Below are 19,576 nucleotides of genomic sequence, written 5' to 3'. Positions count from 1 at the left end.
TGTATTTGAGGCCCATAAATGCCTTTGAACAATAATAATTGGGAAGGAAGTTTTCATTGAACGTAAGGTCAAGTGCAATTATTTTTTAAAGAAAATTAAAAAATTATTCATATGTAATGTGAAATGAATCATTAATTTTCTCTATGTGTACATACACATATATTATACATATACTATATATGCAATATATGTATACTATGCCTTTTATTATGAAGATAAAATATTATAGATTTCAACATATAAAAACACGCATTATCGCTTAGTCACTAGGTATTAAAACATTAATACATGCTGTTTAAAAGCCAATGAATATTATCATCCTTTAAAGCCCACAACAAACAATTGTTATAATTGCCAACATCTTCATAAAACAAATACTGCAACATATAATTACATTTTACTACTAATTTTAGAAGAATGAGGCCAACAAAAAGAAAATACACACGTTGCATTTTTTAAGGAGAAGGATTTATTTAATCATTCAGCAAATATTTATCAAACATGTTCTATAACCAAAGTACTAGAAATTACTGTGTGAATTAGACTGACATCACCCTTATTATCATGGGGCTTTCCACCTAGTGGAGGAGTCAGAGAAAATACACACACACACACACACACACACAAATAAGACAATCACAAATGGTGATGAGTACTCTGAAAGAAAGAGATGAAGCACACAGAAGGTTGGGCAGGGAGCATGTACTTTAAAAAAAAAAAAGGGGCAGTCAGTAAAGAAGTCTTTGTGACATCAGGGAAATAATACATAGGAGCTGAAAGATGTAAAGTTGCCAGTCCTGGCAGTAGAGGGGAGGTATCCCACGCAGAACGATCAGCATGTGCAAAGACCCGGAAGCAAGAGAGAACTCAGGAAATAACCAAGATACTGATAGCAGGGCTCTGTGGCTTGAGTAGGGTGATTGGAGGGCCACCAGCACTAGATGATTGTGTCAGGGTACAAATCAGGACATGGTTAGGAGTTTTAATTTTATCCTAAAATGCAATGAAAAACGATTGCAAATTCGTAAGCAGAGGAAGGATCTGATCAAATTATACATTATTTTCAATGATCACTCTGGTTGCTGTGTAGAGAATGTATAAGCAGTAAGTAAGAGTGGGTTGGTGGATTATTTGGAAGATGACTGTATTAGTCACAGTGAGAGGAGGACTTGTGTTTAGAACCAGGACTTTAGCAGCAGACTTGGAGAGAGAGGTGGACAGAACTGAGAAGAGAGGAACTAAGAAGTCTCGAGTGTGTGAATAGGGTTCATTAAAAAGGTGTGGACTGAAGATATAAATCTGAGTGCTGTAAGCATATTGATGACACTGAAGCAACAGGAATGGGTAGAGTCACCTGGGGAGAAAATGCAGAAGAAAGAAAAGAACACCAAGTCTGAGTTCTGAACAACATGAACATCCAAAGGCTAGGAAGAGAAACAAGGTAAAGGAAAGAATAAGAAAGAAGGTACAGCCAGTAGGGTAGGAAATAAACCCCACAGGGATGGTGTCACAAAGCCAAGATATCCATGTTACAAAGGACTGAGAGTTTTGTTTTCAAAATGAAAGGAAAACAGCTAGTTAGATTTTCTATTGCTTTTGCTGGTCTTCCCTCCTTAATTATGTGAAAACAAGGCTTACCTTTTGTACTTTCAATCAGATGACAAGAAATGAAAAAACAGGTGTGTTGACATGTTCCAATCCTTTATCTCAGATCTCTGACAAGCTTTAATTAGTTTGCTAGTTGAGGGCTTCCTGGGTAAATGTAGTTCTGACACTTGGTAGGCATTCTCATGCTCAGTATAATGGATTTTTTGGTTTCCAGTTCAGATAATGTTTCTATATTGTTCAAAAATAGTTAGAAGCAATTTTGTTAGTTAACCTCCCAAAGCCTGTCGCTTGAAATTCTTTCACCAATTGTCTTGGTTCAGGAACATAAAAATATAATCACTGTTCTTCTCTGACATTACTTTCATTTTTAAATTTAGCTTTAAATTCCATTTTTACCATTGAAAATAGTTGCTAAGTGTTTACAGAAATGGAAAATACAAGAGGGAAAGTACTTTCAAGGCTTGATTTTATTGCTAAACAGAATAAAAGAAAGAGATATTGTTGAGTGTAGGTATTCGTATGCATTAACTATTTAATAGGAAAAATGTTTTTTTAGTTTAGCTTAGTCATTGGAATATTAAGAAATTTGTTTAAGCCATGTGTGCATGTTGGCCAACAGCAGGCTTGGACAAGGTTTAAGTGCTGCAAACAAGGAAAGCTACTAAAACCTTGCTGTAAAAGCATGCTCAGTTCTCTTCTGCTTGTCCCCTTCTCTCTGTCTTTTAATGTTGGTGGTTCTCCCCTTCCCAGCCCTTCAATTTATTCCCTTACTCTCCCCTCTTTTCACCCTACACATTCTCTCTGTGGTTGATATACTCCCAACTTACCATTTCAGTATTTCCAGCCTATGTTTCCCTTAGGAGGGAATCTACTCAGTCTAACTCACCTTAGACCTTTTATTATGTGATCTCAGTTTCTCTTTTTTCATCTGTAAGATGAAGAAAATACTATTGACTTCACCACGCTGACACAAGGAGTAAAGGAAAACTCCTGGAAAGACCTACGACCAGGACAGCATCAGACACTTAGTATCTTCTCAAGAAGCATTAGCACCTGTCCCCCTTTTCTTTTCAGAGGCTGCAGGTTACCTGTGGTCAGTTGTATATTCATGGAGAGAAGCTCCTCCTAAGACCAGAGCAGTAAGGACTGTTCAAATCAAAGACAAGATTCCACTGAAAGTAATTAGGAAATTTAATTTAGCATCTTAGGCCACCCCTATGAGCAAGCCCCAAAGCATTACTTACAAAAGAAACAAGGATTGGTGAGCTGGGCCTTTGTAAAAGGTGGAGGAACCCCCAAGAATGTCTTTTTAAATTAAAAACAAGATTTAATAATTTGAATAGTATATAGAACACACTCATTCACAGTGTCTGACCCTTTTAATGATCTAGATTTGTCTTTAAAATAAATAAAAGAATTTTATTAAAATAAAGGGCTGCAGGTTCCCCACCTCTGGCAGATTCTGAGTGTTAACTGTGAGTCTTTTTAAGCTAGACAAAATGAAATGATTCCATGGTGCACCGAACAGCTGTGATTTGAGCAGTTGGTCCTGAAAGTGGGAAGAGTAGTGACTCATCACAGAGTACAAGGTGGTATGTGTTTGCCAAACACAGAAGACATGGAGCTAGAACAGTTACTACCACATTTCCGTCATAGGCAATGTGTTAATTTCAGTGAAACATCATCATCCACCAAATTAGTGTTGATTTTATTAATAATTTTCTTGTTTCTGTATATATTGTACCGATTTTCTAAATTTCTTTAGAAATAATAAACATGCGTGCATTATACAATTCCACGTATATACTAGTTTAAGCCCACTTTGGGATTTGGGGACTTTTTTCTGTTTAAAAGGGCTCTGTACATTACTCAAGTTTCAAAACATGGCCAACACAGCTGGCCACAGAACAGAAAGAGCATCACTCCCATCTGGTGGCAGACATTAAAATATTGAGCATAATCCCCAAACAGAAATTAATCTAACTTCGGACTACACGCTAGTCAATTAAACTCATATTTCAGAAGTGGCAAACAAAATAACTGCCAAACACTCTACCATATGACCTTAATTTGAAGAAGTACTTCCAATATAATAACTATTTTAGGTATCTGTATCTACTGTAAAAACAAAACACAACAACTTAAAAAATATTCATATTAAGGAATAAAACCATATTATAACACATTAAAAGTATTCTATAGTCTTTAAAGTAATTGTTAATGTATGTGATAAAGGCAAATTGCTAAGTCACAACCTAGTTACTTATATTCAAATCCTGTTATGAATATATATGTATATTTTTTTTCTTTGAAAAGAAAGGATACAGAGGTTTTAAATAAACTTCATTCACCCCAAAAAACTTCTTTTAAAGACAGATTAACTGAACCACTTTTCTGGGCAAGAAAAATATCATCCAAAAATGAAAATGGAACCCAGTATCAAAATAAGTAAATAAATAAAAATGGCAAAAAATAAATACTTGGAAATAGGTTAATCATACTTTATATAAAGTTAGTCAAAGATTAAACAGGCTTAATAGAGTTCACATCATTTGCTTTTACCTTTGATATAATTTCAATTCTTTGACAAAAATGCATGCACAACTTATAGTAACACTGTAGTGTCACCATGGAAACCATCCAAATGTACTCATCTCTGAATCTCATGAATAAACTATGAGTTAAGGTGGTTTTCGATAAGGATATTCTTTGGATACATGTAAAAAGGGGTACTATATTTTATGCTTTGATTCTCATTTTATGCTTTGATTCTTTTGGTAAATTCAAAGATAAAATAGTGCATTTTATAAATTGTATAAGAAAGTATATGGTTTAGCAAAAGAAAAAAAAAGGCACTGGCATAATTTTCAGAAGTTACTTCATTTCTGAGTGTTGGTTTATTTCTGGAATCACTTTTAGCTGTAAATCCCCCGATTTTAAATCTAAACTTCCAGTTTCCCTGATTTTAAAGGAACCAAGAGAATTAACTATTGTTGTGAGTCACACACAAGTGACTCCTTTTATAATGAATTAGTATAGAAAGAGGGAGAAAATTGATTAATTGATTATGTTTTTCAAAGTATAAAATTGAATTTTAAAAATTTAAAACATTTAAAATATATAAAAATCTAATTATTTAGCTTTAGAGATAATTATTAACTTTTTGACTAAAATTTAAAATGGTTCAGCTATAGAATTCACCACAGCCTAACTTCACAGGGCCCCAGGAATATTACTTAAAATAATAACTGGAAATGGATTAAAAAGAGTTCATCTTCTGAGGAGGTTCCTTCTCTATCAGGCAAATTTAGAACAGCTCATTAAACATCAGTGATATTCTTTTATCAGATCCTTAGTGTTATTTCTTAAGTTGAAGATTCATCTTTCTATAAAAAAATAAAAGAACAAAATTCCATCAAATTCTATTCTGTCCTACTGTGATGGCCTCTGCTTCATTAGCTTACTGAAATGGTAAAGGTTGAATCCCCAGTAATCTCAGAGGTTTCTGCTTTAATTATTATTAATCAAATGCAATAAGCAAATCATTATTTTTATAATTCTACATTAAAATGCTTTTATAAAGAAAATATCCAAATGAATCCCTATGTTAGATATGGCATTCCTGTTCTAAAAAGTTGAAAGCCATTACTATCATATAGTGAAGAATATGATATTGAGAGCAAGCCTTTATTAGTATAAGACATAGTGTTAGGCATTTCTATAGACACATAAAATCATGATCTCACGTATCCCTCAATAATCTAATGAGGTACAAATTACTATTATGTATATTTCACATTTGAAGAGAGATTAAGGAACCTACTTAAGGTATCAGCATGGACTCAAAAGCCTTCCTCACTCCAAAGCTGGTACATATGTAATCCCTGCTCATATGGTGTGGAAAAAAAAAATCACAAAATTGCAAATAAAGTAAAACTACAAAATTGATGTGCATTTCATAAAGGAAAAATAATTGACCTCATATATTTTTTTAAATTTTGAAGAAAATATTTTTGTTTTGACTTCTCACTGCTTTAAATAGATGATAATTATTTATTTTATATATATTTATATTATATCTAGCAACCTAATCCTATTCTCATATTAACAGAGACTAACATTATATTCCTAAAAATCCTATTTTGTTATATATATACTGATGATTTGATATACTGATGGATGTTATTTACTGATATTTTATGTAGGATTTTTTGTTTTTGCATTTAAACTTAAAAATGAGATAGAATTATCAGTGTCCTTTTTTTAAAAAAAGTTTTTAGAAGTGTCTTGAATCTTTAATATTAAAGTTATGGTTCTCCAAAAATTACTGAGTTCTCTGTATTTTTCTTGTTTGAAATAGTTTAAATAATGTTGCAATTGTCAGTTCTTTAACTATCTGATAATATTCGGCTATACATCCATCTGTTCTGGTGCTTTTTTGATAACAGACCTTTAACTATTTATATGGCTTATTTTAGTTTCCACTTCCTCTTGTGTACATTTTTGTAACTTAAATTTTCAAAAGAACTCATTCCCTTCCTTGAGGTTTTCATGTTTCATCAGTGCAAAGTCACAAGCAATATTCTACTATGCTTCTTTTAATCTCTCTTGTTCCTGGAACTATTTCTGCTTTCTTATTTATAATCTTATATATTCCTTCTCTACATATTTTCCATAATTTTTGGCTTGAGGAGTTTTGTCTTCTTTTTCAAAGAATCAAATTTTGAATTTATTTAACCTTTTTACTTTTGTACTCTAGTCTAGTGTTTTCAGTTTTCATTATTAAATTCTGTTTTCCTACATTCTTTTGATGTTCTTTTTCTAATTTCCTAAGATGAGTACTTTGGTTTATTTTTATCTTTTTTCTTTAATAACAAAAGCATTTAAAGCTAAAATTCCATATTGAATGTGTATATTTTGTTAAAAGAGATCTTTTTCATTAACTCATATATAGTCTGTAATTTCCCTTTGGTTCTAAGAGTTATCTAAGAGTGTTTTTTAATTTCCCAATAAATTCTTTTAGTTTTCTAATAAAGTTGCCTAATAAAGTCTTTTAATTTTCTAATAAAGCTTATCCCAGAATGTGACCTATTAAAATTCTTACTTTTTTGAATTTATAAAAAGTTGAAGCATCTTTTTCAAGGACTTAACTTCCTATGATGAATTCCTTCTCATTTTTAATTCTGTGATTTTAATAACATAAAATTTCTCCAAAAGGAATCTTGCCATTTCAACATTGTAAGATAAATGTATACCTCATAAACATCACTATTGAAATGAGGTATAATTTTGTTGGATATTTTAAATATTTATCAACAGTATATTCGTAGTGTCATTTTTCTTATGACAGTGAATGAATTTTACTTAGAACCCTTTAACTTCTGTTTTTCATTTCATCCCTTATCCATCATTATTAGAAACTGCGGGATAGCTAAGGACATGCCATATCACTGAATATTGCAATGAATTTCATTCAATTCATAAAGGCATGTGCATGTGTTTGATACAGCTGGGGCCTTGGTTTAGTTTTCTCTCTCAGTTTCACATTTTGCTTCAAATGTTGAGTATGGAGTTTATATCTAATATTTCCTCATTTCTCCTTTCTTATTCGTATATTCTCCAAGAGTCAACAGTCCCATCAGTCCTATCATTAAGGTTTCATTTCAGGAGTGGAAGTTGCTAGTCTTGATAACACAACCATAATATTAAAGGAAAATAATATCATATAGAAAATTCCATCTTGGAAATCACAGTTGTGAAAGATTTTTCTTTTAATCAGAGTAGAAACACTATAAGGAAAGATAAACCACATGGATACAAACAAGGAGATACTGGAGGTATGTTAAGCCTAGTTACAGTGCTAAAGCACTGTGTGAAATTCAACAAGAGTTTGAAGCATTCTACTATATTATGTAAATAAATGTGAATTAGTCAGTTTACTGTCCTTAAAATTAAAGAAATATTTTTAATGCATTGCTTTTATCCAATGAAAGAACTTTACATAATTGGCTAAAAGATATAGAGAAAAGATAATTTTTAATTGTAATCTTACATGTACTTATCTGTAGATAATCTAAGTTCAAAAGTGAAATATAAATATATAAAATTTTAAGAACTTACAGTGTGTATAAGTGTAATATCATGCTAACCCATGCCTGATTCGCTCATATCCTTCTTACTGAATTATACAAGGTTGGTTTATGGCTAGTGTAAGCCTGGATATATAGCCATCAAAACAAGAAAAAATGGAAACATTTATTCAACATTTGCTTTATACTGGGTACTATGTTCTAATATGTTTACTTCATTTAATCTGTATGATAAGGATTAAATGCACTTATATGTACTCTGAAGTGAAAACTCCAAGGCTACAAAAAGGTCACTCAGTATGTAATTGTTTTGGCAGAAGTACATTTCAGACCAGAATGTTCTGACTCTAAATATCTCTGAAACCAGTTTTTCTCAAATTATCTATGATGAAAGGCTAAATTTCTATTATTCCAATATCTCACAAACCAAAGCTTTTGTAAAGTACAACAAAATGCACAATTAAAAAATTTAAAGACATAAAAATACAAGTCCAAATTTTATTATTAGGTTCAGCAGACTTAAAATTACTCTGTCAAATTGTTATAAAAATGTCAAAGTGATAATCCTCAATTTTGTGCTTATTGTCAATGAATAATGAACAATTCATGGATAAGTCCTAGTCTACACACCACAACCTTAGTAGGTAGCCAACACACTCCCAAATCTAAGGGCCTATCAGTATTGGGTGTTTCTCAGAGAAATTTGTATTGAGTTAACAAGAATCATGACCAAATGGAAAATATGCATGAATCTAGTGAAATGTTTTACCAATTACATACAAAGACATCCAATTTCTAATCAATTTGTGAATGTGTTACCTTAAATGACAAAAGTGACTCTGCAGATTTGATTTGGTTAGGAATGTTAAGTTGGAGTGATCATCCTGGATTATCTGACTGGGCCCAGTGTAATCACCAGGGTCCTCATAAGAAAGAGGTGATAGAGTTAAGTAAGAGTCAGAGAGAGAAATTTGGATGTCAGAGAGAGAAATTTGGAGGTGCCACGCTGCTGGCTCTGAAAAGGAAGAAGATACTGCAAACAAGGGAAGCAGGTGGACTACAGACACTGGAAAAGGCAAGAAACTGGGTTTTTCCCAAGCACCTCTTTACAAAACACAGTCCTACAAACACCTTGTTTTAGGACTTATCACCCCCAGAACTGTAATATAATAAATTTGTGTTGTATTAATCTACTAAATTTGTGATAATTTGTTATTTAGTTTCCAATAGCAAGAATTGAAAACTAATATAGATTTTGGTTCTGAGAAGTAGAATGCTGCTAGTTACATATACCAAAAATATAAAAAGTGGCTTTGAATTGGTAATGGACAGAGGTCGGAAGAATTCTGAGGAGCGTGTTAGAAAAAATCCTAGCTTACCTTGAACAGACAGTGATTAAAAATACAGATGTTAGAGGCTCTGCTGGCGAAGACTTGGAAGGAAGTGAGGAGCATCGTAGAGAACATTTTTAACTTCTGGGAGAATACCTAAGTCATCATAAACAGACTATTGGTAGAAATATTGACATTAGAGGAGAGGCTAGTGATGGCTCAGATGGAAATGAGTAACAGGTTATTGGAAATTAGAGAAAAAAAAAAGAGAATCTTTTTGCTATGTAGTGGCAGAATGCTCAGCTGAATTTATTCCTAGAGTTATGTGGAAATTATAATTGTAAGTGATGAACTTGGTCTGACTTGGACATTTAGCTGAGATTTCTAAGCAAGTTTTGGAGTGGCCTGGTTTCTTCTTGCTGCTTATAGTAAAATGTGGGAGGAAAAAGATGAATAGTGGGAACTATTAAGCTAAAAGGAACCAGGATATGATGGTTTGAAAAATTCCTAGCCTATAAAAATTGTAAAGGACTAAAATTAGGAGACTTGGTTTCTGAAAAGCATGCTCAGAAAGAAAGCTAATCATACGTCTGGATAACATTTTACTAGTTTCGCCTATGGATTAAAAGCTCAGAGTAAATAGAGGGCTCATGGAAGAGATTAAACATGTGACTCATGGACCCCCTTGACCACTTCAACAGGCACCAAAAGTGGAGATAGGATCATTCAGGAAAGATTGTGGAGGAGTCTGTTTTCTAATGGAGTGAATTCTAAAGATGCACATGGAAAATCACGAGGTTCTTGAGACTGTTATAATAGTAGAAACGCTGTCAGCTTGGACTGAAATGTACAGGGAAAGGATGAAATTCAAAAAGGCTGTTGGACTCCCAAAATTCTACAGGAAGAAAATGGGATGACAAAAATATTCAGCTGAAAATATATGTAACACTTTGTGAAAAATAAATAATGGTTATGAGAGTGGAGGAGCAGGCCCAGACAGCAGAAACTCAACCCACAGAGGATTATTCACAAGCCTTGAAATCTCATGCAGTTTGTTCAGATGGATTTCTAAATTTCTTGAGATGGATTAATCCTTTTTCCTTTGATTTTCTCCCTTTTTGAATGGGAATATCTATAACCATTATCCTGTGTCTGCTCCACCACTCATTTTGGAAGCATGGAATTTCTTCTGTAGTTTCATGGATAAACAGATAGAGAGGAATTTTGCTTGAGGATGGATTATAAACACATCCTTGCCCATGCCTAATTTAAATAATTAGATAATGAGATTTGGGGCTTTTAAGCCAATGAAATTTAGATAAGATTTTGGACTGGAGTTGATGGGTTGAGACTTCTGGAGACCTGAAGACATGGTGAATGTGTTTTGCTTGTGGGAAAGAGATGAATCTTTGGAGGCCAGAGGGCAGACTGGGCAGGCTGCATCATGACCCCCAAAGATAATCACATTCTTACCCTGGAAACTGAAAATATGCTGCCTTAAATGGCAAAAGGGACTTTTCAAATGTGATTAGGTTAAGGATCTTGGGATGGGAGATTTTTCTGGAGTATTTGAGTGAGCACAACATAATCAAAAAAGTCCTTAGAAGAAGGTGGCAGGAGGGGCAATGCTAGAGAGGAGATGGGAGGATACACAGGGAGGTCAGAGAGAGACTTGAAGATGCTGCCTTGCTCACTTTGAATATGGAGGAAGCTTCAGGCCAAAGAAGGTAAGTGGCTTGAAAAGTTTGAAAAATCAAGGAAATGGATTTTCCTCTAGAGCCTCCAGAAGGAATATAGACCGCCAATACCTTGACTTTAGAGCTTCTGACCTCCAGAACCATCAAATAATAAATGTATGTTGCTTTAAGCCACTAACTTGATGATAATTCATTACAGCAACTAGAGAAAACAAATACAAATAGCCTGTAATTTAATTTGGTGTAATAATTGTTTACAAATATATCATTGAAAGCTTGAACTTTCACATCCCAGGAATTTCAGAGTTAATATGGCAAAAAAAAAAAACAAAAAAAAACAAAAACAAAAAAACGTGATTCACAAGACACTAAAAATTAATTTTTGAAACTTAAAAATCCTGACAATTTTTTATCTGTTGACAGTCATCTTGTGGAAATATGACAACTGTGACAACATAAAAATGGAACATCTCATCACTCCAACAGGATAAATACTTCCTTGTAAACTAAAAGAAAAGTAATTCAATAAATATACCTTGCTCTTACATAGTCAACAATTTTTCTTAACTGTGCATTAGCATCCGAAAGTAAGGGAGGAAAGGTTTATTTAGACTTTGAATTCATTACTGCAAATGAGGACCCCCTTCACTATGCCCCCCTCTTCAATTATCTCATCAACTTAATTTCAAAAATCATATAAATAGTTTTTAAAAGCCACTTCAAATCTTACAGGGCAATGAGTTTGCCCAAAGTTCAGGCAGTGATATATATTCAGTAATCATCATGATAGCATGATTTGTTCTCTTGTAATGATTTCTAAATTCTTTGGAGAATCATGACAAATAACAATAAAAACATATATATGTAACAAAGTGTTTAAAGCATCCCTTACCTGAGTGACAAGTGGCTCCAACAACCTTTCCACTGTTAGTGTCCGGATTTCCAAACTTTTGGGGTCCCATTTTAAAATGATAGGTGAAGTTGCCGAAGTCATGCTCCCTATTGAAACACATGTTACTAGTTAGAAATAATGATCATCAAAATAAATGTTACTTTGGGGGTTCAAAATCAATAAATCACTGAAACTTGGAAGGTATTTGGAGATTATCTCTCTGGTCCAAGTTAGAGATGGCAAAACCAGAACCAGTACTGTGTGAGGTGGCAGTGTTGGAATCAGATTAAAAACTGAGGGCCCTGAGCATACTGGTATACATCAGACCAACTTTTGGGACCCATCTGCCACTTGAATATTTCATTCACTCAGTATTTAGTACCTGTACCTGTCTGCTATGTGCTGGGAAACACTTGGATCTTGCCCTCAAGTAGCTTATGGTTTAAAGACAGAGACAGCCAAGTCCAAGAACGATTATTCCTCATTGTGACACATGATTAAAGAACACAGAGAGAGGCTACAGGAGAACTGAGGAAGTGACATTAAAGTCAGTCTGGGGAGACCAGCAAAAAATGTCAAGAAGCAAAGTAAATCCATCATGATCACCAGATGCAGGACCCCCTGTTATTACAAGAGGCTACTTTGTTCTCATCACATCCATCCGAACTGACCCCAAAGGATATCTTACTCCATGGAACAACAGAGTTTCTGTCTTTTAAAGATATCTTGCAAACTCTGTGCCAATGGTTCTGAAAATTATCTTGCTGCTATTTACATGCTTTCTGATTACTTACTACATTTACATTCTTGTCCCATAAAATTAGTGTCTGATAAGGTTATTTATGTCATTCTAAAGCAATCCTCTTTTACCTAAGAAGCACTGACACACAGGTAGCAGCCTGCCACATATCAAGCACAAAATATGGTCTTGGCTTCAAGAAAAAAAATTATACATTTTATCAGGGGTGTATTTCTTATCAAGAAATTGCTGAATATATTTTGACATCTAACCACTGGACAAGCAACCTTAGATTATACAAACTGAATCTGAATTATTTGCCTTAATACCACCATAAATCAAAGTGTTCATGGCTGTTCTCTTATTTTGAATCAATGTCTCCACTCAATTCTACCCTTATAAATCAATATAGATGAGTATTTCTACTACAATTAATACTGTAAAGAAGGTCTGGCCCTCCTACAGCTAATCCTTTTGCAAATAGACCCAGCCAATTTGCTTCTGGAAAAAAAAAAAAAAAAAGAAAGGCAAAAACACAGTGTACTGGTATTTTAGCTCTCTCCAAATGCCATGTTTTAAATAAACTAAGCATAGCAATCCAACCATACAGACCGATTTAGATTTGGGTTCCTTCACCACAACAATAGCTGGCACTGACATGCTGCCTGTCCTCCAAAAACCTAAAAACACTTTACACATTTCCCATTCACACTACCAACTGCCACAAAGCAGCTCTGACATGCACAGAATTCTGCTGCTGGGGAGCATGCCTTCTCATGTTGCAGAGGGATAAAGATGCCAGATGCTTCCTGCACACACTGGGATACCTTCGTCCTTGCTGAAGCTAGACCTACCTAAATGATTTTGGTCCAGTATTTATGACACAGTTATTGCAAATTTCTAGGGAAGTTCCCTAAGAACCCTTTTAAAACTCTGATAGAATCATGAGTGGCATAATAATGGTGATGAACAGGGAGTCCCATAGGAAAGCTGGGTAATTGGTAGTGAAGAGATTTTAACACGGTAGTGAAAGGTACTGGGTAAGACTGTCGAGAATTTCCACTGTAACATGAGCATGTCTGTGTACAGCTGGTGGATCAAGGAAGGCATACAAACTCTTTTACAGACGTTCCAATGTGTAACTTTTAAAAAAATGGCACTCAAAAAATGCTGCCACAAGAAACAAAAAATGATGGTGCAGTCACAGCAGAGACCCAAATCCGGCATGCATCAGGCAGAAATCAGTGATACCCCTTGAACAAAGACCTCAGGCCACCTGTGTGCCAAGAAGCAAGAGTTAGTTACAGCCTTGAGCTCTGAAGGTCACAGAGGCCATATAAATCTAAAAATGAAAGAATAAGAATTCCCGGACAAATCGCTCAACTTAATTTATTCCCTTGGGGATCAATCTTCTCAGTCATTTCTTGTGACACAGGTAAAAATTCAATAGCAAAAAGGCAAGAAAAGGTCACATGGTATTAATCTTTTGAAAGGAAAAACCTACCCATAGAAACTTTAAATGCTGTTTTCCAGCCATGCTATTTTTGTTACAACTGGGACTAAAACCAGGAATTCTTGTCTCTACCCCATAATCTTTTCACCATTTGGTTTATGACCCACAGTGACAATGACCAAAAGGATGGGGGCTTGGGGTGGGAGTGCAAAGTCCCTACCTCTAAACTCAGGATGTTGAGATCTAAGATTCCCATAGAACTGCCTCTAGGGGTGATCTTAGCTTGAATTCAAATATTGAGCACAAGGTAAAAAAAGGTAAGAAGTTCTCTTGCCTGTGGTACTTGAGCTCGTGTAATCCTTGCAATATGCTGTTTTTAGAAAAAGTGTTTGTCTTGCTATGTCCTACTATTTTCGGCACATTTGATTGCTTTCTACTGTATGTATTAGACCTTATATTAGAAATATTTTCATTATCAAGGCCCTTGGCCAATTGAAATTACATGAAAACAGAAAAAAACTGATTCCATTCCAGGTTAGTAACCATGACCATAGTCTTCTAGATTCACTTACCGATGGTCTTTGCCTACAGAGTTCTAGTGAGGACATAACAAGAAAAGAGAAGAGAGAATGACTCAGGCATCCTCCAGAGCAAAGAAGTGGGAAAATTACAGTCAGTAATAGGAACTAATAATTTTGTATGTGGCTGCTATGACAAGCACACACAGTATGGGTGACTCCTATTGGAGAATATCATCCCACTTGTACATTCGACATTTATAAATTATGAAGGACAAAGAAAATACATAGGCTTTTAGATAGATTGAATGATTATTCAGTAAATAGGCACTTTCTCCCCATCCTCACCTTCTTGAGAAGAGAATACATCCCTGGCCTACTGATATCAGGGCTTTGGCCAATGGAATGTTAGGAAATACAACACGAGAAGATGTCTTGAATGTGTTTACTTGGTCAGGCTTGCCTTCTCCTGCTGTTGCTATCTGCCATGATAGTCATTAATAATCCACTGGTCCAAAAAGGAAGATGAAGACTTATAGAGAAAATCTGAATCTGAGATGCAGGCGGAAACCAGCCCAAGTTAAGCCTAGCTAGCCAAATCTCAACCAAACAACCAACACAGGGTCAAAAAAAATCATTGCTATAGTATGTTGAATGCCACTGAGATTTTGCCATTAACTGTTATTCAGCAAAAGCTAACTAACACAATGGTATCAAATACTTTTGTTTGAATTGAAGCTCTATGATTTATTAACTCTATGATATTATCCAAATTACCTCCCCTTTCTGAGTACCAGGTTCCTCAAATGAAAAATCAGGATAATAAGTATTTTATAGTGTTATTGTGAGGACTAAATAATTTAATGGATTGAATGTATGCTAACATTTCTGGAAATATTGGTGGTTGTTGTTATTATTTTCCCAAATTTGGATATATTTTTTTTGCAAGAAGAAATCTGGAAGCACCCATTAAAAACAGAGATGCAGATTTATAGTCCTCTGTGTGAAATAACCATATTGACTTAAATGAGAAGACAAGAGAACAAATCAAGTGTATAGTCACACCAGCTCTTCATCTTTTTGAGGATGAAATGATTTATGGTGTCAATTCTATACTACACATCTGTGCAATTAATGCAGTCTGTCTTGCCCACAAAAGAAGTATATATAAAGCAAATAATTTTTTTCTCACTGATTTGATTTCAAAGACAAAAAATCATATTTAACTTGCCTTTGGTAGGAAGACTTAGAATACACAGACTGGATATAGTAAAAGAGTGAAAAACAAGGCTAGTGAATAACAAAAAACAGGATTGTCTTCTTCCATATTTCACAATTTTGTAAGTCTGAGAGCAAGCTTTTATCAATTTCTCTAAGAATATTTTCCTCTTGAAAACTATCAAATTGTGTTTCCATGTAAATGATAACATAGCCCACCTAGTAATATATTAGATAATTTCAGACTCTGGTGTTATGGAAGAGACATGGGCCAGGATGCTAGGAGCCATCTGTCACTCATAATAGAAAACACAAAACCCGACAAAAAGACAAGTCAGAGTGAAATGAGCTCCCTTATGAACAAAAAGGGTCAAGAGTCTTGTTTCCTTGGACAGTGTCTTGGACAGTAGAAATTGTTCCAAGGTCACCTATCCCAAAGAATGCCTTTGAATGCCAATTATGTTAATGCAGTGCACCATTAACTGCAGAAACTCCCCTTTTCAAACCTTTCTTGAAAAGGTCTTTGGCATTCTCTGCTTCATCTTTCTGAGTTCTCTCCATTCCTTCTACTGTTCTTTCTCAAGGTGACAGTCCAGGATGCTTTCCAGTTGCCCCCAAACCTGCTTTCTCTCCAGAGGGCTCCCGCTTTAGATTCTCTGCATGAGTCATTCTCTTCACCAATGCTGACTGAGCACTGCTGCCATCAAACTCCATGAAGCTTTATTATATGATAGGCTAGCTTTAGTTAAAGGGAAATTCAGAAGAAACTAATGACTGATAATGCCTATCATTATTAGAAAGGTGTGGAGATAATTCACCTATCTTCACACGTACAGTGTTGAGTCAGTTACTTAGCTTCAGTTTCATCATTTGTAAAATAAGAATGATAATAACCTTATATTATTAATGGATTTGTTCTGCAAAGTCAATGGAATAATTGCACATGCAAAAGTGATGGTTTTTCTTCTTCACAATGCCGTCTACACAATTATCACCCTAGGCATCAAGACATCCATTGGGGTGGGAGGGCCACTAGAGATCTTGCAAGACAAGATGCTTGAAAACACAGATGTATTGAAAAAGGGAGAGAGATTAGAAAGAAAGGTAATTTTCTAATAATCCACTGGTCCAAAAAGAAAGATGAAGACATATAGAGAAAATCTGAATCTGAGCTGCAGGTGGAGCCCAGCCCAAGTTAAGCCTAGCTAGCCAAATCCCAACCAAACGACCAACACAGGGTCAAAAAAAAAAAAAAAAAATCATCGCTGTTGTATGTTGAATGCCACTGAGATTTTGCCATTAACTGTTATTCAGCAAAAGCTAACTAACACAATGGTATCAAATACTTTTGTTTGAATTGAAGCTCTATGATTTATTAACTCTGTGATATTATCCAAATTACCTCCCCTTTCTGAGTACCAGGTTCCTCAAATTGAAAATCAGGATAATAAGTATTTTATAGTGTTATTGTTAGGACTAAATAATTTAATGGATTGAATGTATGCTAACATTCAGCATTTCAGGAATCAAGCCTGGAAACCTTGAATTATACTGCTACTTCCATGAGTAATATAATACTGGCTAATGAGCTTTAAATATTATTTCCCAATTATAGATGGGAAAACTGAGGCATAAAACAGTCAATGAAGTTGCCCATGGCCATAAAATCTGAAACTAAATTGTCTTGACTTCAGAGTATGTGCTTATAACCACTATGATTTACTATTCCTAGAAAAGAAATCCAAGGGTTAGGCTTATTCTAGTTGTACCATGGGATTTCTGAATCATGGGAGAAAAAACAGACATAAGGACAGGAATGACAAAGTAGGAGCCAGTTCTTTCTGGAGAATAAAGGAGGAAGAAGGCTTTTTGATTATCCTCTAAATATCCCTAGAGAGTAAAAGGCATCTTGACTCCTAGTAGAATATACTTTGCTTAAACAGCACCAGGTCTAAATGGAAGGTGTAGAAGGAGAAAGGAGAGAAGAAGAGGCAGGGGGAAGGATATAAAGGAATGCTAGATTAGATAAGGAAGACAACAATAGCAGGAGCTCACTGGAAATATGGCAGTACTTCCTGATGAAATGGGGTAGGGGTAGGTCTCTAGTTCAGTCTCCCCAAGCTACCTTTGTCCTATGTGGCAAAAATAGGATGCCTGCTGTGAGGCTGAGCCAACTAGTGAACCACACAGGGCCCTGGCAAAGTCAAGAAAAAGACCCTTTGATGAGTTATGCCAAATAGACAAAATTTTGGCTCCAGTGACCTTGGCCCCTTTGTGTTATTTTTCATAAACACATTACATTACATGATGAGGAGAACTTTGCAGATGTAATTAAGGTTACTAATCAGTGGACCATAAAATAGGGAAAACTATCCTGGATTATCTGGGTGTAATTACACCATGTAATTACATGAGCCTTTAAAAAGCAGAACTTGCTGCTGGCTATAGGTAGAAGAGAAAGTCCTAGAGACACAGCAAAACAGAATGTCAGACAAGTGGGGCAGAAGGGAAAGGCAGAGGCGCTTGAGTTGTGACAGGGACATGACCCAGCTTCTGTAGGGGCCTCATAGAAAGCTTGAAAAAGAATTTGGGTAGCCACTGGGAGCTAAGAGCGTGCTCTGGCTAAAAGCCAGTGAGGAAACAGAAACCTCAGCCCTACCTGGAACTGAATTCAGTCAACAACCGGAATGAGGTTGGAAGTGGATTCTTCCCTAAAGCCTCTAGTAAGAAACACAGCCCTATAACACCTTGACTTCAGCCTTGTGAGATCCTCAGAGGAGGACCCAGCCAAGCCCACCCAGGCTTCTGACCTTCAGAAACTAAGTGATAATGAATTTGTGTTTTTTTTACGACGCTAAGCTTGTGGTAAATTTTTATCGTGGCAATAGGAAATGAATACAAATCGTTCTCAAAGTTGTGTGCCATTACAATCATCTGGAGGGCATGTTTGTACACTAACTGCTGGGACCTACCAAAGAGTTTCTGATTCACTAGGTATGGAGTTGGTCTTAGAATTTGCATTTGTACGAAGTTTCCAGATGCTGCTGCTGCTGGTGGTGGTCCAAGAACAACACTTTGAGAACCCCTGTTGTCATCAGGGACCCTCCCCACACACGCCAGTAGGGAGGCAGTGACCAGGAAGACATCATGAGCTATCTCTGCGGAGATCAGAGGACCAATAACAAAAACACCTTTGTTATTTGGGGACTATAAAACTAGGCCTTCCAGATATGTTATCTGAAATATGATAGTATTAGTACTTCTAATTTTCTGTTGTTAACAAAGGAAGGTACCTCCAATATGCAGTTACCCTATTGTAAGAGGGGCTTTTTGCTGGAGTCGAGAATATCTGTGCTTGTATGTATCACAGGCAGGGGTAGAAGTTGAAGGATCAAAAAAAAAAAAAAAAAAAAGAAGGAGGAGGCTTTTTGATTATCCTACAAATATCCTTAGAGAGTAAAATGTATCCTGACTCTCACCAGAATAGACTTTGCTTAAACAGCACCATGTCTAAATGGAAGGTGGGGAAGGAGGACATTTGGCCCTCCTCCTGGTGGTACTTTGTGTATGGAAATGGCCTGGCCTAGAAGCCAAACAGTGGGAAAGTCCTGTGCCCATTAACTCTGCTCAATTTAAGTTCATTTCCTCTTACTAGGACACTAAGGAGGCAAGGTATCACCATCATTGTCCTTTACTTAAGTATCATTCAAAGCCTTGGCTCAGTGAACTAAGAGGTGACCCAAGATGCAAGCTTTTGCTGCAATTATAGGATCTGTCACCACTTTTATTCAAACTGAAGCGATATGTCATTTCTAACTAGTTTTTGCTATTTTCAGTAGAGGGGCGGGGCTGGGGAAGGAGGATCTCTCTGCTGTTGTTAAAATTTAGCCCTTACCTCAAGTATTACAGTATCTGCAAGACCTCTATTTATAGTAAACCCATACCTTTCAACAAAACAATCAAAGAAACACTGCTGAACTTTATCATTCTAAAGTTTGCAAAGGCTGTGATAATACTTCATGTCAAAGCAA

General features: G+C 35.4%; 1 protein-coding gene across 1 annotated transcript in view; it reads right to left on the bottom strand.

Moving 5' to 3' along the window:
• The window catches only part of CTNNA2 (catenin alpha 2), a 1,049,805-nt gene that overhangs the window by 899,833 nt on the left and 130,396 nt on the right, over nt 1-19,576 (bottom strand). Inside the window, exon 2 of the mRNA XM_012742713.2 lies at nt 11,618-11,724. Within this exon, the coding sequence (XP_012598167.2) occupies nt 11,618-11,719 (102 nt within the window). The 5' untranslated portion in view covers nt 11,720-11,724. The remainder of the gene's footprint in view (nt 1-11,617; nt 11,725-19,576) is intronic.

This window comes from Microcebus murinus, chromosome 3 (genome assembly GCF_040939455.1).
Source record: "Microcebus murinus isolate Inina chromosome 3, M.murinus_Inina_mat1.0, whole genome shotgun sequence".
NCBI lineage: Eukaryota > Metazoa > Chordata > Mammalia > Primates > Cheirogaleidae > Microcebus > Microcebus murinus.
This window is presented reverse-complemented; position numbering and strand designations above follow the sequence as displayed.